At 42.7% G+C, this 25,863-nt stretch overlaps 5 protein-coding genes across 5 annotated transcripts; 3 read left to right on the top strand and 2 right to left on the bottom strand.

Annotated features, from left to right (window-relative positions):
• The first annotated feature begins 4,711 nt into the window (after positions 1–4,711).
• On the top strand, positions 4,712–6,017 carry F4812DRAFT_439115 (uncharacterized protein). Its single transcript, XM_047935047.1, has 2 exons — positions 4,712–5,333; positions 5,389–6,017. Exons 1-2 carry the CDS (start codon positions 4,782–4,784, stop codon positions 5,479–5,481), a joined length of 645 nt encoding a protein of 214 aa, XP_047787841.1. The 5' UTR covers positions 4,712–4,781; the 3' UTR covers positions 5,482–6,017.
• Positions 6,018–6,585: 568 nt separating this feature from the next.
• F4812DRAFT_461839 (uncharacterized protein) lies at positions 6,586–11,638 on the top strand (the record flags this gene model as incomplete). Its single annotated transcript, XM_047937934.1, has 6 exons — positions 6,586–7,107; positions 7,512–7,621; positions 7,680–8,271; positions 8,419–9,261; positions 9,319–11,019; positions 11,081–11,638. The coding sequence occupies 6 exons, from the start codon at positions 6,586–6,588 to the stop codon at positions 11,636–11,638; spliced, it is 4,326 nt and encodes a 1,441-aa protein (XP_047787840.1).
• A 643-nt stretch (positions 11,639–12,281) lies between these two features.
• Positions 12,282–14,631, bottom strand: F4812DRAFT_439110 (acetyl-CoA acetyltransferase). The gene is made up of 4 exons (XM_047935046.1): positions 14,153–14,631; positions 13,983–14,032; positions 13,816–13,891; positions 12,282–13,719 (listed from the first exon to the last, which is right to left on the bottom strand). The coding sequence occupies exons 1-4, from the start codon at positions 14,215–14,217 to the stop codon at positions 12,711–12,713; spliced, it is 1,200 nt and encodes a 399-aa protein (XP_047787839.1). The 5' UTR covers positions 14,218–14,631; the 3' UTR covers positions 12,282–12,710.
• Positions 14,632–14,949: 318 nt separating this feature from the next.
• On the top strand, positions 14,950–19,608 carry F4812DRAFT_439109 (P-loop containing nucleoside triphosphate hydrolase protein). Its single transcript, XM_047935045.1, has 4 exons — positions 14,950–15,070; positions 15,136–17,419; positions 17,612–17,699; positions 18,408–19,608. The coding sequence occupies exons 1-4, from the start codon at positions 15,051–15,053 to the stop codon at positions 18,971–18,973; spliced, it is 2,958 nt and encodes a 985-aa protein (XP_047787838.1). The 5' UTR covers positions 14,950–15,050; the 3' UTR covers positions 18,974–19,608.
• Positions 19,609–23,374: 3,766 nt separating this feature from the next.
• F4812DRAFT_461836 (uncharacterized protein) lies at positions 23,375–24,253 on the bottom strand (the record flags this gene model as incomplete). The annotated part of the gene is made up of 2 exons (XM_047937933.1): positions 23,375–23,751; positions 24,028–24,253. The coding sequence occupies 2 exons, from the start codon at positions 24,251–24,253 to the stop codon at positions 23,375–23,377; spliced, it is 603 nt and encodes a 200-aa protein (XP_047787837.1).
• Between the last annotated feature and the right edge of the window lie 1,610 nt (positions 24,254–25,863).

Below are 25,863 nucleotides of genomic sequence, written 5' to 3'. Positions count from 1 at the left end.
ATTTAGAACTCCTATATTAATATTTAGTTTTTTAGTAAATAGTTTTGGATATTTTTTCTAATATTTCTTAAGTACGTTAATAAATTTATTATATATTACCTTAATTTTTCTTTTTATTATTTTTTATTATTTTATTTTTTTAATTAATTTTGCAAGTTGTAATATATATAAAGGTATTACTTTATAAGCTTTTTCGAAAGCCGCGAATATATACCTTTTTACTACTATATTAAATTTATTTAAGTTAACTTCTTTTTAATGCTTAAATTTATAACCTTCAGTACTTAACTCTGGTAATAATTACTTAATAGTATTTTTCTGCTAGTTTATTTTTAAGTTATTAGTTTTTAATTAAGGTTTTTTTAAAACTATATTATATTAAGTATTTACAATATTAAAAGAAATTAAATAATCTTTTTATTAAATCCGGATCGGGAGATTTATAACTTCTTACTTAATTTATCTTTTATTATATTTAATTAATTATCTATTAATTATTAACCTTTAATATAATAGTTCTTTTTCTTAATAATTAATTAAATATTTATTAATTATATTTAAGCTAATAATATTTACTAAATATTTATAATTAATTAGTGTTTAAAACTTCTGATTTTCCTATTTTACTGTGATATATAAGTAATTGTTAATAATTTTAATTGCGTTAAAATTTATAAAGTTATTTTCTTTATTAAAATCCTTCTTTTCGAGCTGTTTTTATTATTTTTCTATAAGTTTTATTAAGGACTTATTAAATACCTTTATATTTTTATATTATTCTATATATTTTTTTAAAGTAATAAATTTGTGGATTATATGTATTTTATATTTATATTAATTATAATTTTTTTATATTTTACTATAATGTGTGTAAGCTCGGGGCTTATTTTTAATTAAAAATGTAATACTTAAAACTATGTTATTTACTTATATGCTTTTTAAAAGGATTAATTTAAATTTAATTTAGATTTTATTAATATCTTTTTATTAGTATATAAATAAATATCTTTTAATTAATTTAAGCTAAAATCCCGTATTTTTTTAATTAAATTATATATTTAGTAATAATTGTGGGGACATAATATTTAAGATATTTTATAGTGTTTTTTATGTCTTAAGTTTTATTATAAATTGTGCATATATATTTTTAATTTTAAATTAGGTTTTTTAATATTAAAAATAGGAATTTATCCATTAATATCTAAAGATTATTTAATTTTAATAGCTTTTTATAAAGTATATATTATTTTTAAAATATTAACCTTTATTATCTTTAAGTTAATTTAAGTAGCTAATACTTTCTTTTTTTATATTTTAAGGTATTTATTAATAATTTGTATAATAGATTTTCTTTTTACATATATAACTTCCCGTTTTTACAATTTTTTAATAATTAAGAAACGTTATATTTTAAGTTTTTATAGTTAAACGAGAGTTATAATAAAGGGAATTAATGTTATTTAATCTATTAGGAATATATAAAACTCTTTATTTTACTTTTTTTCTCTTTTAATAATTTATTCTTAAATATAAACGTGATTATTTTTAATTAATTATCTTAAATTTATATTTATAATATTATTATTATACGTTTAATAATTTATTATTTATTATTTTATTTTATTTAATTCGTAAAAAGGTTATTTATTTTTTTATTATTTTATAATAATTTCTTATTTGTTAATGAGATTTATTATCTTATTAAATTCGTTTTTATTATAATTATTTTAATTAATTATTACTTAAAGTTTTTCTTTTAAATTATTTTTAATAATTTTTAAGGGTATTTAAACCTTTAGTTCGTGATTATATTATCTTTTAATATAATTTAACATTCCTTATAGGCAATTTTTATTTATATTTTATTTTCTTTCGGTATTAATGGATAATAAGTACTATTAAAATACAAATTAATCCCTTATTCTTTTCTTTTTTTCGTTAAAATAATATAAGCAATTTTAATGATTATATTTATAAATATTCTCCTAAAAATAATAGTTATTAATAATAACGTAATTCTTAATATTTTGGGTAATTTAAAAGATTTAAATATTAAATGTTTTTAAAGATATTACTTTTATAATTTAGGGCTTTAATTATTCTTTTAATACCTTAAATTACTTATATAATACTTTATAATTTTTAAATATATAACTTATTTTATTATAGTTATAATATTTAACTTTAATTATATTTTTTTTAAGTTTTTCCATTTTAACGGTATTAAAGTTAACTTTTTTAATTTTTTTTTTAGTGCAAATAAAAATAAGTTTCTTAACTTTCTTTTCCTAAAATCTCTTATATAACCTTTTATTATAAATAATAGCACGTTTAATATACTTATTAATATATTTAAATCTTTTTTTTTTAAAGATTTTGTTTTTGATTTACATAATTAATCTTTTATAAAAATAATTAAATTAAATATCTTTAAGAAGTTGAACAATGGTTACTAATCGCTTGAATTTAGTAGCATATTATAAAGCTCTTTTAATTTACTTAAGGTTTTAAATAACTTTTTAAGCATTTTCCTTTTTAAGTAAGTTATTAAATATTAACCTTATCCTGTTTTTAAAGTTAAAATATTTATTAAAAATATATTATAACTCTTTTATTTCCTTTTAAATATTATTAAAGTGGTTATTTATAATAGGTTAAAGTCATTTAAAAGTACTGCCTTTAAGATGTTAATATATAATTAATACTTTATGTTCGTCCTTATTGAAATTAACTCGAAAGAAAGTTAGGTAAAGTTTGGTTGTACTGAGCTAAGTTTTTATATTAGTGGTACTATTGTATTTGGATAGCGGAGAGGGCTTGAATTTTTTATCGGATGGTAATGGAACCATAAGTTCTTATCGCCTTGTAAATTATGGGTTAAAGTTTTTATCAGAATTATTATTAGGATTATTATTAAGATCTTTATTAGGGTCTTTGCTTTTTTTGGTTTTAAGTTAAGTTAATTCTTTTTTTAAAGCTTTTACCTTGTTTTCGAATATTTAATAAACATTATATATTCTTTAAAATCCTTTTCCTAAGATTTTTATTTGCTCTTTTTTAGTTTATCCCCTTTTTTTTCCTTTATTAAAAGTTTTAATAATTTTTTTTACCTTTTTTTTAAATAATCTAGCTTAAGACCTAGTTTTTATTAGAATTATATTATTAATAAATTTTAATACGTAATTAAAAAGTAATATATTAAGTTTATTATTTTATTTTATTTAATTAACTTTTATTAAAAGTTGGTTTTTAAGGAATTTATTTAAAAAATATTTTAAAACAAATAAATTATAGTTAATTTGGATAAATAAAAGGATATTATTATTTAAATTAATATTTATATTATATTTAATTAGTAATAATATTAATTAAAAAGCTATTAAAATATAATAAATTTATATTTAAATTTATTAAAATATAATAATAAAAGTTTTAATTTTAAATAAATAGTAATAATATAAGTTAAATATTAATTAAATGTTAAAAGTATTTATTAAAAAAGCTTAAAGTTTTTTTCTTTATATAAATTAAATATAAAATTTAAATTAATAATTAAAAAAATGTAAATAAATGTTTAAATATATAATAATTTTAAATATTTATAAACTTACTTTATTTTAAGCTTAAAGCTTTTATAATTTTAATAATCTTAATGATTTTATAAGATTATTAAGATTATTAAAATTATTACTTTTTAATAGGTTTATTAAAGTTTATCCGTTTTTTTAATCGTACGTTTTAAAATCCCCGCTTTTATATAAAGTATAATTCCCGTGCTATTAGTTCGTAATATAATATAATATTATAAATATTTATTAAAAAAGCTTAAAGTTTTTTTCCTTATATAAATTAAATATAAAATTTAAATTAATAGTTAAAAAAATATAAATAAATGGTTAAATATATAATAGTTTAAATATGCTTGTAAGTTTCTTTTATTCTTTTCCTAAGGTTATCGTGATTTTATTAATCTTATTAATCTTAATGATCTCGCCAAAATTACTAAGATCATTAAGATTAACGAGATTATTACCTTTTATCAGGTTATCCGAGATTTAACCGCTTGATCGTACGTTTTAAGAACCCCGTTTCCATATAAAGTATAGTTCCCGTGCTATTGGTTCGTGACAATAAAATCACATAAAATCACTTAAATTATTACTTTTTATAAAGTTATTTCGAGATTTATTCGTATTAAAAAATATTAAAGCCTTGCTTTAAGCTTAAACGTAATTTCCTCGGCTGTTGGTTCATAACATTTTTAATTTTTTTTCTATTTTTTATAAGAAATTTAAAAAAAAATAAAAAAAATTTAAACGAAGGCTAAACGGGGGCTTAACGGAGGTTTAACAAAAGCCTTATGATTATGTCATTAGATTCTTGGCGGTTTAATGGCATATGGTCCGCCGTCTAGTTTTTATTAACAGTTAATTAAATATAGCTATATTTAGCCTGTTGCAAGTGCTGCCATGCAAGTGTTTACCAGTCAGGACGAGATTAGTATAGTATTGGCTTGCGCGGACACGAGAAATGTACCTAACCTCTAGGTAGCTAGCTGACTGGTCACTGGATGGGGCCCAATTTGGGGATTTTGTTGTTTGTTTCGAGGGTGATGTCATGCCGGGGCCCACTATGCGCACCTAAAGTTAGTGGAACCTTATCTAGAACCCAAGCGGCTGGATTGATTTGCCTGCCTCCACCTTCTCTGCCCTCTAATACTCCAATACCTAGTTCCTCTATATCAACTTATATTCTCCATTTACAATCTAGCTTCTTCAAATATGAAGCCTTTGGCGCTGTTTTGTATCCCACTACTAGCAACCACAGCATCCGCCCAATACGTCGTCGCCTTACCATATGGTATACGACCCAAAATGACCGCGCAGAAGCCCCTCATGGATATCGGCCCCGTCATGCCACCGTCGCAACAACCTGGCGGCTCCGAACAGCCACCTCCTCAAGGAGGAGTTCTTATCTCTGATGTCATGGGTCGAGACCGTAGCATTAACATATTCGCTGGGTTTACCCGCGACATCGCCTCTGTATCATCCCGTCTTGACGACTCGTCAAAAAACAGCACGGTCCTCGCCCCACGGAATTCAGCCGTCGAGAAGCTCCCGCGCAAGCCCTGGGAAGACCCTAAGGACTATGACTCGCTGGGCGCGAACGCGTACGAAGGTGAAGACGGGCAAGACAGGGCTCACATGAATCTGAAGAGGTTTGTAAAGGCGCATGTGGTTTCTGTTAGTCCTTGGCAGGAGGGAGAGAAGGTCAAGACATTACTTGACGGAGATAGAGAAATATGGTGGGAGATGAAGGATGGTGTTAGAGTGGTAAGCTTCTTTTCCTCGGTATTCGAATAGCCAGTGTAAGTACTGACAATTTCAGATCCAACCTGACGGGATCCAAGTGGATAGCATCGCGAGCCGAGTTGGGAACGGCGAACTATGGATTTTGAACGGAGTACGAAATTATGTATAATCTTAAACGTCTACAATGTGGTGTGATACGTTACTTGGAACTCTATTATCAGACTGGATGAGCGACGAGTATATTATTAATGGTCTTGCTATGTATTATGTTGGGATGACTTTATCGTTGAATGGAGTATAGGAGGATACGACTACTGGCATGGACGATCTTTAAAATCTAATATTCGGGCTCTTATTAAACTTGCGACTTGGATGTAGGGCGATATGTTAGAATCTAAGTTGGTTGAATACCTCAGGTAGTTGATATCGTACCTAAGGTAAGGAAGCATAACGGACAAGGCCATGAATGTAGTATTAGGTAGTCGTAGATTCTCGAGAGTTGGTGTATGATGAATCAAGGGTTGAGACAATAGAGGTTAAAGAGACTTTAGGACGTATACAATTAGTAGATCTAGACCTATTGTACTTACAGAAACAAATCATGTTATGAATTTGAGGTGACGAATAGGTATTTTAAAATGCGTCATGACACTTGTCTACCTAGAAACTAATAAGTGTTTGTTGGAAAACTCATTTTCCTCTAACTTACCTGTATCAGGTAGGTACCTATCTAACCTACCTAATGACCGAGGTCGGTACGTTAGGTATTGTACATATATGATAACATGATACCACAGCTCCCTAAATCTCCACTAAACGCTAAGCTAAATTTGGAGCAAATGAGAAAGCCCGTTTGCTCTCTTATCTCCATGTGACTGGCGTAATAAAATAAAGAGGAGCCACTTTGCTCGTTATCGGCCGCCGCTGATCGCACGGCAGAAACCTTGTCTCCAAGCTGTCGCGGCTTGATCTCATTCAGCTTTTTTTCCTTCTCACCACTAGAAATCAACAATATACCATTACGAACTACGCTCTGTTCTCTTCAATAGAATAGTATCCATGTAGAAAGTAAGTTCTCCATAGTTTATAGCGAAGTTGCGATTTCGGCCCTTCTCCTTTTATCTTGAGGCTTGGAGGCTCGGCTCTCGAATTGTTAGTCTCCTGACTTGGCCCTCGTTGGGTTTTGTTGATAGCAACGCGCGCATTTCAATATACATTCAATCAGCAAATACTAACATCTTAAACTAATCAGATTCATACTTTCTAAAGCGAAATGAACTCTCACCCCGAGGAAATGTCGCACCGCGATCGCGAGTCGGCCGAGCGACACCAGAGGGATCAGTTCCCTGCTGGAACTCCCCGCCAGAGTAATACCGTGTCGTTACAGATCCATCAACCCGTCGCCTCGCGACTCCCCGGTGCCATTCATAGTCCTGGAGGTCTTCTGGCGACTCACGGAGGCTCGGGACCTCCTATCCCTCTCGGTGCTCCTTCCGGACCTGTAAATGTAAACACGTTCGGCGGTCCGTTGCAAGCTGAGTCGAACCGTCCACTCCCGCATAACGCCCAGAACGCATCGAACCAGATGTTCGGAGCCATAGGTGGTCACAATCAGGGCCCCTCCAACTCTTCGGGACCTGCAGCACATCTGTTTGGTGGTCCACTACAACAAGAGGGAAGCAGAGCCTCACAGGGTATACCGTTCGGTGGGAATGGTGCTGGGATGCCAGGAGGCCACCCCCTACCCAACGGTAGTGCTAGTGCCATACCGCAGGGGCAGCAGCCTATACTTAATGTAAGTCCAATACGTTTTATCGTACCACCACCATTTATCATATTATCGTATAGAGTTTTGTTTAGAGGAGGTAGACTTATACCCACGCTTTTGTTTTCGCGTTCGTTATTTCTTTATGTGGGACGGGTAGTTGCTGTTCCCGCCGACGCCGCCGCCGCCGCTAGGCATATTCGTTTTTACACTATATTCAAAATACCCTATTATTTCTAACTTCCCTACTCAAACATCTTTCTTGGTACTTTGGTCCATGAGAATTGCATGGGCAACAAACCTCTTGAGCCTTCTTGGGAATAACCCCTTTTTATTTTTTATTCTTTTGGGGGGGCAATCCCTAAGTGTATTTCTTATACTCATATCCATCTCCAATCTCGATTGTCCTGTCTGCTTTATGCACTAATGTATAGTCTTCTCAGGACGCCCTCAGCTACCTAGACCAGGTCAAGGTACAATTCTCCGACCAACCGGACGTCTATAATAAATTTCTAGATATCATGAAAGATTTTAAAAGTCAAACGTTAGTCAAATCCTGGCTACAAATATAATAAATATATACGCTAACTGGAAGGGTTCAGAATTGACACGCCTGGTGTGATCAACCGCGTATCAGAACTTTTCGCTGGTCATCCAAATCTCATTCAAGGGTTTAATACTTTTCTTCCTCCGGGATACAGAATCGAATGCGGTGCAGGCAACGACCCAAACACGATCCGAGTCACTACGCCCATGGGAACCACGGTTCAATCGATTACAGGCAGAGTCAACCAAGGCGACGGCGCGCATGGACAACCCGGAGCGACCGGACCTTTTTTCAACCATCGTGCAAGCAATTGGCAGCAGCAACATCCGCAACCACAGCACAGTATCGAAAGCCCAGAAGCTGCTTTTAGCGCACCTGCACCGAACGGTCCAAGCTTGTTCAGAGCTGCACAAGCCCAGGCGTCAGAATTTGACGGTCCCAGTGTAGGAAATCAGCAACATCGCGGTGCATCTCAACTGCAGAATAATTCTACAACACCTAACGGTCCCACAACTCGTAACGCTCTTACACCAACACCAGGTGGTTCTCAAGGGGGACCTGGCGGTGGTAACCAGCAGCAAGCAAATATTGAAAAGCGCGGTCCAGTTGAGTTCAATCACGCTATAAGCTACGTGAATAAAATCAAGGTAAGGCTGATAATAAGTTAAAAGCACATTAAAACGAAAAAGTCACTTTAATAACAAACAGTTCTCTTTTACTTTTACCCCACAAAAATTTGCACGGTGGAATTCACTTAAACAAAACTTGCAATGCTAACTTTGGTGCACGCGCAGAACCGATTCCAAGATAAACCCGAAATCTACAAGCAGTTTCTTGAGATTCTTCAGACCTACCAACGAGAACAAAAACCTATTCAAGACGTCTATGCACAAGTTACCACTCTCTTTAATACCGCACCCGACCTTTTAGAAGATTTTAAACAATTTCTACCGGAGTCAGCAGCTTCGAATAAGGCTAACGGTGCGAAAGCTGAAGACGTGTTTGCCATGACTGGCCTCACGCAGACGACGCCGCAGCCTAGTCACAACGTGAGAGACGGTCAAAAGATGCCTCCCGTTGGAAACTTCGCGCCTCCTGCCAGCGGAAGCAAGGATAATAAAAAGCGACCTCGCAATGAGAAGCAAGCTGCACCACCAGCGCCTGTTATTGCGGATAGCCCTGCTCCTGGATCGCGATCGATTCCGGGAGTAGGTCCTGCCAGCAAGCGACCGAAGCTTAACCACAAGCCTCTAGCAACAGATGTACAATCTATCGAGCCCACACTTACACCCGTTCTTCCCGAGCCTCTCCCTCCTACGTCGTCGGCGAACGCAACTGCGGATGAATTGGGATTCTTCGAGAAGGTTAAGAAATATATCGGAAACCGTTCCACGATGAACGAGTTCTTGAAGCTCTGCAACATGTACTCTCAGAGTTTGATCGACACTAATGATCTCGTTCATAAATCCAGTCAGTTCATCGGAGGCAACGCTGAGCTTATGGGCTGGTTCAAGAATTTCGTGGGATATGAAGGTCTTGACGAGGTCATCGAGAATAGACCTAGGCCGCCTACGGAAAAAGTTTCGCTGAGCAACTGTCGGGCTATTGGACCGAGTTACAGATTACTACCTCGCAGGGTAAGTTTAGTCTTCATTTTGAAATTCTACGTTATTTGCTAACGTTTGCTGTTGTAGGAAAAACTCAAGCCTTGCGGCGGCCGTGACGAGATGTGCAACGCTGTTCTCAACGACGAGTGGGCATCCCATCCCACCTGGGCTTCGGAAGATTCTGGCTTCGTCGCTCACCGCAAAAATGCTTTCGAAGAGGGTCTCCATCGTATCGAGGAGGAGCGCCACGATTACGATTTTAACATTGAGGCCAATGTCAAGTGCATCCAGCTGCTGGAGCCGATCGCTCAGCAGATGCTGAACTTGACGCCTCAAGAACGAGAGACGTTCCAGATGCCACCGGGACTTGGCGGTTCCAGCACCTCTATCTTCAAGCGCGTCCTCAAGAAGATATATGGTAACGAAAAAGGTCTTGATGTTGTAAGCGATATGTTTACGGATCCGTTCGCTGTTGTTCCTGTAGTCCTCGCACGACTCAAGCAAAAAGATGAGGAATGGCGTTTCACGCAGAGAGAGTGGGAGAAGGTATGGCAAGCCCAGACCGAGATCATGCACCTCAAGAGTCTTGACCACATGGGTATCCAAGTTAAGCAAAATGACAAGCGAAATCTCTCCGCCAAGCACCTCGTGGATGTTATTAAGACAAAGCACGAAGAACAGCGACGTCTGCGTAGCTCGAAGAATAAGGTCCCACGTTACCAGTTTTCGTACGAGTTGAGCGATCAGGAGGTCATTCTAGACCTGCTTCGATTCATGGTCCTCTATGGTACAAATAATGGCCATCATAGTGCCTCGGAGAAGGAGCGGATCGTTGAATTTTTCGAGTGGTTTATTCCACGTTTTTTCGAGTTGTCAGAAGAGAAGGTCCAAGACCGCCTCCATGATATCGATCGCGACTCTGGCGAAGAAGACGCCGAGGAACAGCTTCCTGCCGAGCTGACTAACGGTCGTTCCCGACGCAACGGCAAAAAATCCGACTTGCTCCGCGGCGTTTTAGACCCCGGTCGTAACGGTGCCAAGACTAGGAATCAAAAGGAGGACAGCGCCGCATCGGGTAGCAAAGAGACAACTCCAGACGCTGGATCTGCGAACGAAGAAGAAATGGCGGATGCTCCAGAGGACTCTGTTCCCGCTGAGCAGTCTAATGAACGATGGCTTCCGATAGTTCCTCGGGCGACGGTTGTTAAGGGAAACAATCCGCTCCTGGATATCGACGGGGAGTTGAAAGCTGATGGGCTCTTCCCCCGTCCGTGGTACAATTTCTTTTGCAACCAAACGATCTATGTTTTCTTCACTGTTTTCCAGACGCTTTACAAACGTCTCAAGGACGTCAAGGACAGTAAGGAAAGCGTCCTGCAAGAAATTGCCCGATCAAAGAGCAAGAAGCCTGCAAAGGAACTCGGTATCGCCGTTAATGAACTGAATTACTTCGACGAGAACGACCCTGCCTCATTCTGGCCCAAGACGGTCGAACTTATCGAGGACTATATCACCGGTGAGATAGACGAGAATAGATACCAGGAAGTACTCCGTCACTACTACCTCAAGAAGGGCTGGACACTATATACGATCCAAGACCTCTTGAAGACGCTATGCCGTCTCTCTCTGACGTGCACCAGTCCTGATTCCAAAGAGAAGACGCCAGACCTTATTCATCACTTCCTAAACAATCGTCATAACGACGTAACCAGCTACCAAGCTGAGATCAGCGCTCGCAAGTACGCAGAAAAGTGCATTAAGGATGGCGACATGTTTGTCATTTGCTGGGTAAGTGCTACCTATTCTGTCTACAAATTCTGCCTGATCGGCTGCTAACTCTTACGTATAGTTCCCGCAGAAGCGCGAGGCTACGACACGATGGCTACAACGTGACGAGACGACATTTTACATGGATGAGATGGAACTTCTGGACAGATGGCAGTACTACATCTCCTCGTATATACGTGTAGAGCCTACCGAAGGGGTGCCTCGCTCTCGCCTTCAGAAGACAGTCCTTGCTCGCAACTTACCATCTACTGACGCCGACTCTGATGACGGCAATGTGCCAAAGCCACTTGTCTACAAAGACGGCCTAGTCTTGCGCATCTGTCTTAATTCTAACAAGATCGTTTGGGAAAACGATACATCCGAGTTCTTCATCTACTCCACCGAACCCGAGGATGAAAAGGAGAAGGCTGCAGCTGAGGAGTATCGCCGCGCCATCACCGAACACCGGGGGCAGCGATTCCGAGAGAAGATGGTGATGAACAATGCCTGGATGCGGGGAATGAGCCAGGACGAAGTTCAGAAGGTTAATGAGGGCTTCCAGAAGTGGCTTAAGGACGGTATCTTGCCCAACACTAACAGCCGGGGTGACGACAGCGAGAATATGGAAGGGGTAGAATAAGGCAGATCCCCCCTTCGTGTCCTGCTCCTCGAGCAGTCCTCGACTCTGCTGAGCATCCCAACACTCAGCAATTAGGCAGACGGTGATGAAGATTTGATTACGCATGAAGCATAAAAGGCATCACGACTTGGCGCTGGGGCGTTGGCACTTTTTTAAGTGGAAGACCAGCCTTTTTTTTTTTAATTTTCCTTTTCTTTTCCTCTTTAACGAACTATTGCATACGTGCAAGTTTAAGGCCAAATCAAATCGGTTAGGATGGATGGTGCTGTTTTCGTTATACTTTGTTTTGTTTTGTTTTGCTTTGCTTTGCTTGCCTGCCTGTATTATAGTTACGCAGACCGAACAGACACAACCTAATGTTATCGCGTTGTGCACGAATGGAATGGTGGTCTTTATGGTTTGTGATTTGCGACGATTTGACGTTAACGCACATCGTAGCTAGGTTAATTAATAGGTACAATACCTATTTGATTTATTACTTGGTAGCATGGTACTGCAATACCTAGTGCTTTAATGGCCACGGAAAGGCTGAGACAAACCCTCGAGCACAGAATGGCATTGTACGTACTTGCACCAGGGTCAGCACACAGCATATAGCACATAGCACATAGCACATAGCATAGGAACAATACGATATGCATAGGTCAGATGCCCAAGTCAATCAAGTTATAATAATGATGGGGGATTTCAAAAAAATCGTTTTGAATTACTACCTAAGCTAGGTTGACTAACCTAGGTAGATTTGCGTAGGAGGTATGTATTAAATCTGATTAATTCTCCCCGATCCTCGAGCAAGAAAAAGAAATTGCCCTTCATTTTATGCGTTATTTATTATTTTATTTTATTCTTCTTCATCTCAGGATTTAAACAGGTCGTATGTGTTATATATGTCTTGTAGACCAGTACGCTGCAGCATTACTCAGGTAGTAATAGTCATAGAGATCCGGGGGGAGGGGGGTAGCATAACGCGTTTTCCACATTCATCATTCGTTACCTCAGGTACCTATATCCGCGAATCCCTTCTTGGGCGAACCACCACGTCATCCTTTCCGACCTCTTCGTACGATGATAGTCATTGGAGGTTCTCGATAACGATAGCGCTGGCGCCGCCGCCGCCGTTGCAGATGCCGGCGACGCCGATCTTAGCCTTCTTCTCGCGGAGGACGGTGGTGAGGGTGGTGACGATGCGGGCACCGGAGCAGCCGAGGGGATGGCCAATGGCGACGGAGCCGCCGAAGACGTTAACCTTGTCGCTGCTGAGGCCGAGGAGCTTCATGTTGGCTAGGGCCACGACCGAGAAGGCCTCATTGATCTCGTAGAAGTCCACGTCCTTTTCCGTCAGCCCCGCGTGCTTGATGGCCTTGGGGATGGCAAGGGCCGGGGCGGTGGTGAAGCGCTGCGGCTCGCGAGCGGCGTCGCCCCAACCGCGGATCTTGGCGATGGGCGTGACGCCTAGCTCCTTGACCTTGGCCTCGGACATGAGGACGACGGCAGCGGCACCGTCGTTCAAGGGAGCGGCGTTGGCAGCTGTGACGGTACCACCCTGGGGCTTGAAGGCGGGGCGGACCGTCTTAAGCTTCTCGGGGTTCAGGTTCTTGACCTCCTCGTCGGTCGTAATCTGGACCGGAGGCTTACCCCGGCCGGCGCTGACCTCGATTGGGACGATCTCCTTGGAGAAGATGCCGTCGGCGGTAGCCTTCTGGGCGCGAGTATAGGTCTCGATAGCGTACTCGTCCTGCTGCTCGCGGGAGATGGTGTGGTCTTCGGAGCACAGCTCGCCGGCGAGACCCATGTGTTCCTTAGCATAAGCGTCGGTCAGGCCGTCCTTCAACATGCCGTCGACGAGGGTCTGGTCGCCGAACTTGGCGCCGTTGCGGAGGGTGGGCAGGTAGTGGGGGGTGTTGGACATGGACTCGGTGCCGCCGGCCACGACGATGGAGGCATTGCCGGTTATGATGGTCTGGGCACCTAGGATGATGGCTTTTAGACCGGAAGCGCAGACCTTGTTGACGCCGGTGCAGACGACCGATTGGGGAAGGCCAGCACCGAGGGCACACTGTCGAGCGGGTGCTTGTCCGAGACTAGATACCTAACGTTAGATTCCCCTTTTTATGTTCGTGGATATCTATAGATATAGGTATAGATATAGGTATAGGTATGTAAGAATCAGGACATACTTGGCAGATAGGACGTTGCCGAAGAAGACCTCCTCTACATCTTCAGGCTTAATCTGGGGGACTCGCTCAACGGCAGCTGTTAGATACATCAAGTCAGTATCAGTTATCCTGGTCAAGCCACGCGTGTAACTTAAGTAAGGGGGTGGAACAGGAGACAGGAAACATACCCTTAATAGCATGAGACCCTAACTGAGTGGCGCTGAGACTCGAAAGCGTTCTAATAGTTGGAGGGTTAGCTTCATAAGGCTACATTCTACATCGAAGGACAAAGGAGGGGGGGGGAGAAAGCTCGTAACGAGAAACAAAACTAAGGAGAAACAAGCAAAACAAAACTCACCCTAGGAACGACCCCACGGGGGTTCGAGCAGCTGAGACGATATAGACGGGGGGAAGGTTAGACATATTGAACGAAGAAGAAGACAAGACACACAAAGCTGAGTACCTAGGTAATGAAGCTAACGACGGGAATACCTCAAGGCTTAATCGGAAAAGCAGGAAAAAGAAAGTCAAGTTTATATATTGTAGTTAGTTAGTTAGTCTTAAAAAGATGGTGGGAAATATGAAATATTCACCGCCCCTCCCGTTTTATTTATCTTTTTTATCTTTTAATCTTTAAGCTAGCTTTTGTGCTACCGAAGTATAGCGGATCTGCAGTTACATCCCTGAATGGCCTGGGTATGGTTGCACGATACCATAGTACTCATTAAACTTACTGCAGTTAGGTCACTCCCAAGAGCCAATTCGCCTGCCGTACCTTACCTTACGGAACCGACCTAGGTAAGGAAATCGCCTAGTGTTCCTGGATAGGGTCCGAATCGGATAGTGGGGCTGATAAGTTCGGACCTGAGATTGGTGGGGTCTTAATTTATAGTGGCCGGAGAGGTAGGTTAAAAAGTCAAGCCACTCCGGGCCACTGTCCGCTGATCGGAGCACCAAAGTGCATGTACCTTTGTACCAGTACATACTCAATGTACCTAAAATTACGTACTATGTACTTCGTACCAGTCTGGACCCAGCCTTGTCATTAGCCACATGCACCAAGTACATTATGTACCTATATACATATAAATTTCTCGTTAGCCACACCATACATAGGTACATGTAGAACGCGCTCCAACCTTGTCAGCCTTGCATCTCATCTCGACTTTGTAACTTTTTTGAAGCGCGATATCAAAGCTATCGCCCTATCCCAACCTACAAACTCCATTGACCTACGCCTAACCCTTGTCTACGCCATGGATGACCTTTATGATGAGTATGTTATATATACACTCGCCCTCCTTGCCCTCTTCCTGCTCTCAATCTAACTATCTCGACTAGGTTCGGAAATTTCATCGGGGAGGATGCCGAAGCATCTGAGGAAGAATCCCAGCATGGCGTTGACGCGGGCGCGTATCTCGATGACGAATACCCCGAGGAGGCAGCCGAACCTACGGGGCAGGAATTAATGGAAGTGGACGATGAAGGGCCCTCGAATGCGGTGATATTACACGAAGACAAGCAATATTACCCGACGGCGCAACAAGTATACGGAGCTGATGTCGAGACCTTGGTGCAAGAGGAGGATGCGCAACCGCTTTCGCAACCTATCATTGCCCCCGTCGATGTGAAGAAGTTTTCTATCGAAGAAGCCGACCTCCCTCCCGTTCATTTCGACCGCAATTTCATGACCGATCTTATGAACTTCCCCGATCAAATACGAAACATAGCACTAGCTGGCGACCTACACCATGGCAAGACCGCGTTTATGGATATGTTGGTCCTCGAGACGCACGATATATCCGATAGGTTAGAGAAGCGAACCGGAAGAAAGAGAGACGAGGAATTACGATACACCGATACCCACGTGGTGGAGAGAGAAAGGGGCCTGTCCATAAAGGCGGCGCCGATGAGCTTGGTATTGCAGAGCACAAAGGGCAAGTCCCACTTGTTCAACATAATAGATACCCCGGGTCACGTAAATTTTGTGGACGAGGTTGCTGCAGCTTTAAGACTGGTGGATGGTGTTGCGCTGGTCGTGGATGTGGTCGAAGGAGTTCAGGTTAACACGGAGCAGATCATCAAGCATGCCGTCCTTGAGGATATCCCCATGACCTTAATCATCAACAAGGTCGATAGGCTCATACTAGAACTAAGGTTGCCGCCGAGCGATGCTTATTTCAAGTTAAAACACGTCGTCGAAGAGGTGAATACTATCATCGAAAATACTCGGCCAGGTTCCGGAGACCAGAAGCGATTAAGCCCAGAGAAGGGGAATGTATTATTCGCATGTAGCCAGATGGGTTGGTGCTTTACACTACAGTCATTCTCTAAGATGTATGCGGATAGCTTCCCCGGCGTGAACACGGAGGAACTCGCCAAACGCCTCTGGGGCGACATCTATTTCAACCCGAAGAAGAGATCCTTCAGCAGGAAACCTCTGCCTGGCGAAGAACGTGCAAAGAGGTCGTTTATCCACTTTGTCTTGGAGCCTATCTACAAGGTTTTCTCACACACTATCAGTCAAAGTCCCGAAGAGCTAAAGAACGTGCTGGCGACGCTGGGCATAGTACTCAAGCCATCACAGTACAAGACGGACGCCAAGGTGTTACTCAAGCTGGTCTGTGAGCAGTTCTTCGGCCCGTCGACTGGCTTTGTCGACATGATCGTCAAGAATATTCCATCTCCGTTAGAAGCGGCGGAACGCAAACTGGAACAGTATTACACCGGCCCCCTGGATACCAAGGTAGCCGAATCCATGAAAAAGTGCGACCAAGATGGCCCATTGGTCGTACACATCACAAAATTATTCAATTCTTCGGATGCTAAAAGCTTCTATTCATTTGGTCGGGTGATGAGCGGTATCGCGAGACCTGGGATGCAGGTACGAGTTCTCGGAGAGGGTTATTCTATCGACGATGAGGAAGACATGGCTACGGCTACCATTTCGAACGTCTACATCGCAGAGACACGATACAACGTTGAGACTGATGGGGTTCCCGCGGGTAACTGGGTGCTGCTGAGCGGTGTTGACAACTCGATCGTGAAGTCGGCAACAATAGTACCGCCGAAATTCGAGGATGACGAGGAAGCCTACATCTTCAGACCGGTCACACATTTCACAGAGTCGGTTCTGAAGGTAGCAGTCGAACCCATCAACCCCTCAGAGCTTCCCAAGATGCTTGACGGCTTGCGGAAGATTAACAAAAGCTACCCTCTAATCACTACCAAGGTTGAGGAATCCGGCGAGCACATCATCCTAGGCACTGGCGAATTGTATATGGACTGTGTCCTACACGACTTGCGACGGTTGTACGCAGATATGGAGATCAAAGTTTCGGATCCCGTCACGCGCTTCTGTGAGACAGTGGATGAGATGTCAGCTACCAAATGCTACGCCATTACACCGAATAAGAAAAACAAGATTACTATGGTCGCCGAGCCGCTCGACGACGGAATCGCGGAAGATATCGAGAGCGGTCGCGTCAAGATGCAAGACGGTGCCCGTAAAGTGGGTAAATTCTTCCAGGACAAGTACGGATGGGATCTGCTGGCGGCGAGAAGCATTTGGGCATTCGGCCCGGATGAGAAGGGTCCAAACATCTTGCAGGACGACACGCTCGAGGTACGTTGGCTGTTATGTCGTTTCCCCCCACCATATTGTGACCCTGAAAGCTCGGCGTCTTACTACACATGTGATTCTCGTAGCGTGGAGTGTCACCCAACGGGTTTGCTTGCGGCAATATCTTTACAATTTCAGCCTCACAATTCTAGAATCTTGTTCTACTTGGATCATACCTAATTTTTTTTTCGGCAGGTGGATAAGACGCTTCTGAGGAGTGTGCGCGAGAGCATTCGCCAAGGATTCAGTTGGGCTACCAGAGAAGGCCCTCTGTGTGAAGAACGTGAGTACCTACGTCCCGTTACATTTTCCTTGTCTTTTCTACTCAACCCAGCGTCGATCTCACGCTTCCCACCACGTCTCATTGGAACTTCTTTGATCCAAGTTTCATTTACATGGGTATCACCCTCAAATCAACCATGCCGGAGTTGGCACCTCATTACTCGCAAGCCATTAACACACACTCGAGCGAGACGCCATGATATCCTGTTGCTACTAGTGTAGCAACCTGTGTCTCCTGCTCGAAATACCCAAGGCGCTAGGCATCGAAGGACCGTTTAAGATGGTGTTACGACAAACGTGGAGATCAGCCTATCACATGCTTTAGACAGCTTGCCAAGTTCCAGACATGGGCTTGCGACCCATGTCCGTGCCTTGCCAAGACGTAAGCTACGAGCTCTTGGGACCAGGGACCCTACTCCATGCAGTGTGCAGATTCGATCAGACATCGTCTATCGAACCCGTAAGGCGAGATTTGCGCAAGTCAGGGGTACAAGGCACTGGCGCAACAAAGCCTGCCGAAGCGCCCGTATTCGTGGCTCACTTACTAGGGGTCTTGTCTCGAGAACAGCATCTTGTTGCATTCGTGTGCAACGACCTCCCCCTCTCCCCTCCCATATTCAGCAATGACACAGAATAACCCAGGCGCCGATCAATGACCCCTGTTTACCTTAACTTTAGAGAGCTTGCTAACTTTTGATTGAAACCACAGCGATCCGCAACACCAAGTTTCGTATCATGGACGTGTCACTAGCACAGGAAGCCATCTTCAGGGGCGGCGGTCAGATTATCCCAACCGCGCGACGCGCGTGCTACAGCTCGTTCCTCATGGCGTCGCCACGCCTCATGGAACCTCTATACTCGTGCTCGATGACAGGTCCTCAGGATGCCGTTCCCGTACTATACAATGTTCTAGCTCGTCGAAGAGGCCACGTACTATCGGATGGTCCGATCGCAGGGACGCCGTTGTACCGCGTCAACGGCCTAATCCCGGTGATCGACTCGTTCGGTTTCGAGACGGACGTCCGTATCCAGACACAAGGCCAAGCTATGGTGAGTCTCGTCTTCGACAAGTGGCAGAAGGTACCCGGCGATCCGCTCGATAAGGAGGTCGTGTTACGCCCGCTTCAGCCCGCCGACGCCCAAGCCACGGCGAGAGACTTCGTGCTCAAGACCAGAAGGCGTAAGGGTCTCAGCGAGGACGTTAGCGTGGCGAAGTTCCTCGAGCCTGAATTCTATCAAAGTCTCATGGAGAGCGGCACGCTCGGTAGTCCATGAGAGAGAGATACAGAGAGAGAGATCTATGTTAGGTTTTCTTTAAAAGGCGCCCCTCTTAGCAGAGATGAAAGGGAAGTCTAGACTCGACACGACTAGCAAAAATGTTTTTGCAGTTAGAAATAGTCTAGGTTAGGAGGTAGTTATAGGCTCATATTAGCGGATAAGGTTTCACCCCTTCCCCGGGAGTTAACAGGTGGACTGGATTCTGGGCCACACCAACTTGGCTGATCTAGAAGGATTCAGCTCCAACAGGGCTACCCCACACAAAACGCAAGCCGGTGTATAGGTTTAATAGAAGAAAATATATAATGTGTAAAGAGCAAGCAAGCAAGCAAGCAACACTAGCTAGTTACTTACCTAGGTAGTTAGTATAGTTGGACCATCTAAAAACTCTATAACCTAGCGAAATGTAGTGTAGTTCGATAGTTAAGACGGAGAGATAGAGACACAAACTTGCCTCCAAGATCAACCAACTAACCTGGAATATTCCCAAGCAGTGATTCGCGCGGCAAATGAAGTACCTTAGGTACCTACCTTAAGGTTACTATGTAGAAGGATGGCAAAGCAAGCAAGAAAAAAGAAAAGAAAAGAAATCGTGCCTCTCGCTAGCTAAAACCCCCCTTCCTCGTTGCGAGTAACGCGCGTACGACGCTGAGTAGGAGATTGGGGCGTAAAGCTCAAAAAAAAAAAAAAAAAAACCCTCGAGGGTTGCGTGTGACCCATGTCTGGAGGGGGCGTGGCTGTATGTGTCCTGATAGGATAGGGGTATACGAGGGTACCTAAGCTTAAGTAGCCTATACTAGGTACTAAGGTAAGATAGGCTGGGCAGGTATTGTATTGTACTTTATTGTATTGTACCTAGGTCCTAGGCTAGGCGGCTAGTAACGGTAACAGATGCGTGCCCCAACCCAGATCTCTCCCTCTCCCTCTCCCTCCCCCCTCCCGCTTCTCTCTCGCCCGTCTTATTCGTCTTGTTCTTCTCCCTGTTGTTTGCCGGTGCGGTGGGATATTTAACCTAGTGGGTAGGGTAGGGGGTAAGCATATACCATTCCTTCCCCCTCCCATCCCCTCTCAACACCACGCTTTATGGTGTGTGCGTGCCTATCGACTATGTAGAGATTGCTCGTGGGCCGGCTGGTGACTGTGAATCTGGGGATAGTGCTGCGAATCGGGAGGGACCGGGTGGTGGTAGCGAGGCATGTATGTATGTATGTATGTGTGTATGCTTACGTCTCCTTGTGCCGTGCCGCTTCTTGTCTGGGATACACGAGGTCAGCTTAGGTTTGGTGGGTACCTGATATGGAAGTGAGTATCAAGGCAATAATAATAATAGACTTTTGTTGGACGTGAGATATGATATGATATGATATGACTGACAATCTGAGGTGATATGTAGATTACTTATCCGGGTAGGTATTAGACAAACTTAAAGTGAAAGGGGGGGGAAGTGTGGGATGGAATGGAAGCTGGATGGAAGGATTGGGGGAAGGGGGGAGACAGACATGGCATACTGGAGTAGCAGGGTATGCTATGGCAAGCCGTCCCGACGAAAAGGCAAGAGGAGACGAGACGAGAGGGAAGACGCAACGAATAGAAAGATGCTCGAGTCATGTGAGCGAGAGCGGGATGTATAGATGTGTGAAAGGATCTACATTGCAGCTTCTTCTTTCCCTTCTAGGTATTCTATTTGGTCTCCCGCGTTAATAGTCTTAGGTAGTTGAGTTACATGCATACGGGACACGGGGGTCTTGTCCCTACGAATCAGGGACTGGTTCCATTGGGCGGTTCCCTTCTTATACGCCGTGCGTTCTCGTTACAGGAGCCGAGGGAGGCCTGGTGCTATTCGCCGATTAATAGGGGGGAGGCCTTGAGGGATATATGGCGATGGAGTTGGGGGAGTGGGTAAAGTGAGTAATAACAGGTAGTTCGGGTGTATGTCTGTGTAATTTTCTACGGGAAGAGTTGTTTTGGGCTGAGAAAGCTTCGATAGTATGTCACATTAACAAGAATAGCATTAGAAGTTAAAGTTTTGATCTCCTATTGTCTATGGTAGAGCTATAGTGTCGCTGAATGTGAGAATATTGACGAGCTAGCTGTACGCTTTGGTAGGACTAAGAGATATTGAAAGCGAGTTGAAGTAGGTGTACTTTCCTAGGTTAATCTTAAACAACTCAGTAGTAAGAAGCTACAGTGCGCTATTCTTCTTCTATCCTTCAGTCTCTTTTAGCTATAGAAGGGTCACATCGGAGCCTTCGGATTACGAACCACGACATCGTTCACCAGCCGAGCCGAGCGAGTCGACCGACTAGTAAGTAGATTAAAGAGAAAACACTCGGGAGTAAACCACGGGATTGCAATGTACGCGTGGCAGAAGACGAGAAGAACATATTCTAAAAGTATTTGATATATGCCAGGTAGTTGGCACGAAAGCGAGCAAAGATGTATCCTTTACGGTTGGTCATATATACGACGAAGCAAGATATTCGCGTACCCACGGCACCCTACCTCTGGTATAGAAACTAAATAAACGAATTCTTTACTATTACCCTCCACTTATGAGGCCCGGGCCATGCAAGACTCGAGATGAAGCTTACTATCAGTTTCGTCAAGTTGAAAAAGCAGGTACCATAGGTAGATGTATACTAGAAACCGACTGTCCTGGGTCTAATCCGTCTGCCATTAAGCATGTACCTAGATAACTGAGGCCAATTTGAATTTGAGTTCTTTGGAAATATATCTCCTTCTATGCATTAGGTTAGGTACCTAGTTAGGCGATGTACGTTTCTATCAAACAGAGCTGCTCGTGTTTGCATCGATGTGTGAGGCTTCGTGATAGTAGAAGTACTTGGTTTTTGCCAAAGAAAAAGGGGGGAAAGGGGGGGCTACGAACGAGGAACTCGACAAGAATTGTGACCTTGAACGGTAACTTGGCTAACTTACCTACTTGGCGGTTAAACTGACATGAGGAATATGTCAAAAATCAAAGAATGAGCACGGTGAACCAATAAGGCAGTACCGCCCACGAGTCTTTTCACATAGTATCCGTATACCCAAGTCTATAGACCAACTTTGGTAATAGCAAGATAGACAATAGCAAGCATTATCAACAATTAACGTAATCCAGTCTATAAAAACACATAAGCACCTAACCTGCCTAGGTACCTGAGTTACTACTAATAATAACCCCATCTAAGCATTCCAACTACCGAGCAAGCTCAGCCCAAGCCTCTCTTCTTTCTCATTAAAACACACGAGTCTATACGACGTAGATTTAAGCATAAACTCGCCCTTCACCTGTAATCATCACCTACGGCCGAATCGGTCCTAAAGCGTTGACCCCTCCCCTCTTGGCGCACGGGCAACGCACGAACAGACAGACAGCTTCAACACCTCGTGTGTTCCTGTCCCCATTACTGGAACTGGTTGGAGGGGCCCGCTATTAGCGTACCTACCTAGGGTGAAATACGAAATACGAAGTTCCCCCGGTTGCGAAAATAAATAAAAACCCAGGTTAGAAATCGCTGATCTTAACGTAAATCATCTATGATCTAAATCGTGTTTAGAGCGACAAGGGGGGACCCGGCCGAGTCGGTTTTTTTTTCTTTTTTTCTTAAAGTAACGCATTTTTAACTAGGTAGGTTGGTTGGTACCTGTATGCATTAGCATTGATAATAGGTATGGTTCATTTCAAGTTAGATGATCTTCGCTGTCCCCTTTTTTCAGGACAGAATAGTGTATCTGCGGCGAGAACAACGAGACCTTTTGGAGTCTAGAAAGCTACTAAAGGTATCCATATCCAGAATATGAGCACTAAATTCCCCAATTTACGCTAAAAACCTAAACCTTGACTAAAGCAAGAGACCTACTAGGTGAAGTGTCTAGATCTCGAATCATTGTCACAAGCTGAGTATACTAGGTTAGCCACTTCACCAAGGCATCTTGTAGGCTCAGCCTTTAGTAAACCCCACTGCCTGCCTATCAGCTTAAATTGCCCCACGGCGGGCAGATTATTAATTAGTTCCTCATTATGGGAAGCTACATGATCTTGCAGCAAGCCTACAGGTACACACCGCTGAGTATATCCCGCGCGTGACAGGCAACGGCTTGGCAAGTATATCGGGCTCGAAGCCGGTGTGCACCCCTCTGCTCTAGCTACCGCCTTGGAGCGTGTCACGGCAGGCAGGACCCGACCTATGGCCCCCTCTGCGCAGCCGATAGGCCGGTTTTCATGCACAGCTCGTCCTTCTTAGGAAGTTCAGATGTCGATTTTAGAAACTCCCCCAAACGCGGGATGTTGTAAACGCTATCGTTGCTTGTGTAGCGATACATATTTCGATAAATGGCTCAAGAACCATCGGCCATCAGCTGGGTCAATATTGCATGGCTATGACACGTATTTTTTCATAGGCAAGTCTCTAGCATCTTGGCCAGGACACCCTTCAATGTGTCATTCTCCAAGGCTGCGGCAACCCTTTCCTTGTCGGCTAGCTGCTTGTTTACCTGGTCATCCTGACTGTGGGTTCCCTCTTTGATCACAACATCCACCCGGTAGTTGGGTGGAAGGGCCTGCTCTAGACGTACTCGTACACCGAGGCCGATAACGGTTGCCATTGAACAGTGGGTAATGGTAGGGGTAATCTCGACCAGTACCCGTGTCAAAGCATTGGGATCCGCTCCTGCTGATGGGGACGGTGTTATATGAATGTCAGGCAAATTGACCACAGCCAGTTGACCTAAGGAAAGGGGATGTTCAGGGTCAGAAATTGTCGATATCAAGTCTGGGAAATGTCAGTTACTAGATTCAGTATAGTAGGTCTTTTCTTTTTTGTATGTTGGAACAGGCTCATGTAGTATGATGGGTTTCAAGGTGGAATATCTGGAACAAGTTGGGCGTGGGGGGGAGCGGTAAAAAGTGAAAATCTGACATCCAAATATGCCACATGAAAAGTGAGAAGAGAGAGGAAACAATGATCCCAGTAACTCCACCATTACTATTATCATTATTGAAGATTGAAATACACTGTGAATCTTTATATTGAGTATGATTGTCTTACCGTATACTTCCTGTTCGTCAATGGGTTCCGCAGTGAACTCGTCATCACTCTCGGTATCGTCAGACCATGAGATATCGTAGAAGGGATCTGATAGATATTTCGGCTTGGGTATGATTTTACTGATTTTGGCCGCATCATCTCTTTGTACTCTTCGCCCCTTCTTACGCTGTCTTGTCGGAAGCTGTGAAGTGTTTAGGATAGTGGGATTGGCATTGTCCTTTTCCATCTCGAGAGGCGCGAATATTGGTTTCACGTTTTGGTAGCAACTAACTAATTGTTTATGTAAAAGAACGTCAAAGTGACCAAATTGTTGTAATCAGAAGATGCGGGACCCTATGGCGAATGCAAGGCGTAGGTGCAGGTGGTGCAGGTGGCCGTGGGGTTGGTTTAAAGCGGGATATCATTCGGCCGAAAAGTTATCTTATCGATCTTATCAATTATTCATCTAATTGGATACTACATCGTCCTTGCTTACATAACTTGCTGTAAGTTCAATTACGACATGCATTATTGGCTGCCGAGGAAGGAGAAAAAGAAAAGTCGGGTACCTAAGGTCATTAGGTACACGTAATACGGTTTATTCCGGAAAGTACCGTTGCAGGCGAGCTGAAATGTACTGATACAATACCTTCTTTAATAATTAGTGGTTCTATTCGGACCATATAAAAAATCTATTAACCATCCCCAACGGAATTTGCCGTTCGTTGCAACTGACAATCCTGACTAATCTATAAATGCACACTACAACAAAGTTCATCTTTTCCAGATATTGAAATATGCACCCCGTCACCTGCCCCTGAATTTTGTGAATCTTCCATTTTTTTTGACGCCAACCAATGCAATGCGACGACAGCTTTTCCCAAGACTAGCTAAATGCAGGGGTAGATTCGCTGTGCACGGTGCCGGATATGTGATACAACCGTTGCAGCGAGCAGCGGCTGTTTCACTGACTCGAAATTTATGCGCAGTAAATTCAGCAAGACCCCGTCGTCATCATATCCAGAAAAAAAAATGTCGTCCCATCGGTGATATCATCGGACATTGACCTCTTCTCCGCGGGGGAACTTTTATCGCGGCATGGTTTAAAAAAAAAAGAAAAAAGGAAAAAAAAAAGGCGCCATAATCCCGGGGAAAAGCCGTATATGCTATGCGTGTCATAATATCTGCAGTAACTTTTCTTTTTCCTTTTCTCTATCTTATTTCAGCTGAACGCCACGTTGTTTATCGAACCTAGCTAGCTTAGGTAGCTAGCTAGGCTGGCAGACAACACGGAAGTCTTCTCGATCTAGGCCTGTTCACCGTTCCCGCACTCAGATCCGGACCACCGTCCCTGACGATCTACAGACCGAATAAATAGGTAGTCCAAATGTGTCGCATGCTCCGGTCAGGTTTACCGGAAAGAGGTATATAACGGCACTTCTCAAGCTCGATCGGGAAAGTCTTACACCTCACGGAACTAGCCGTCCCAATAACTCGGCACGTGCTACTATAGTCTATGTATGCGCTGCTCTCTTAATATAAGAAAGCGACTTATTCTTGATCCTTCAGCCCTGCCAATATCTGTTTATTCATGCCTACCTAACTAACCTATTCATGCTTACCTACCCCGAGATCTGTTGCGTACTTTCCAGCGAGATTTGCCGTGAATCCTTACCCCCGGGTAGAAATTAACTAGTATCATGCGGTGATCGATTAAACTTTAGGTACCTATATTTAGCTCGCATGTCTGCTATGCCGTACTATGTAATACTTCAGCGTGATGTCTTCGCTGCCATTCCGTCACCGATAGCTGCAGCGCTGAGTGCACAAAGAGTGACACCGCTTACACCTATCGAT

The sequence above is a fragment of the Daldinia caldariorum genome (genome assembly GCF_022478825.1).
Source record: "Daldinia caldariorum strain CBS 122874 unplaced genomic scaffold F4812scaffold_15, whole genome shotgun sequence".
Lineage (NCBI taxonomy): Eukaryota > Fungi > Ascomycota > Sordariomycetes > Xylariales > Hypoxylaceae > Daldinia > Daldinia caldariorum.
The sequence above is the reverse complement of the archived record's forward strand: the minus strand, read 5'-3'. Positions and strand labels throughout refer to the sequence as shown.

Coding starts and splice junctions, on each gene's coding strand:
- F4812DRAFT_439115 (XM_047935047.1), top strand. CDS start 4,782: ATGAAGCCTTTGGCGCTGTTTTGTATCCCACTACTAGCAACCACAGCA. Junction 5,334..5,388: donor TGAAGGATGGTGTTAGAGTG/GTAAGCTTCTTT, acceptor TGACAATTTCAG/ATCCAACCTGACGGGATCCA.
- F4812DRAFT_439110 (XM_047935046.1), bottom strand. CDS start 14,217: ATGTCTAACCTTCCCCCCGTCTATATCGTCTCAGCTGCTCGAACCCCC. Junction 14,033..14,152: donor CCCGTGGGGTCGTTCCTAGG/GTGAGTTTTGTT, acceptor TCCAACTATTAG/AACGCTTTCGAGTCTCAGCG. Junction 13,892..13,982: donor AGGGTCTCATGCTATTAAGG/GTATGTTTCCTG, acceptor TGTATCTAACAG/CTGCCGTTGAGCGAGTCCCC.
- F4812DRAFT_439109 (XM_047935045.1), top strand. CDS start 15,051: ATGGATGACCTTTATGATGA. Junction 15,071..15,135: donor ATGGATGACCTTTATGATGA/GTATGTTATATA, acceptor TATCTCGACTAG/GTTCGGAAATTTCATCGGGG. Junction 17,700..18,407: donor AGGCCCTCTGTGTGAAGAAC/GTGAGTACCTAC, acceptor TTGAAACCACAG/CGATCCGCAACACCAAGTTT.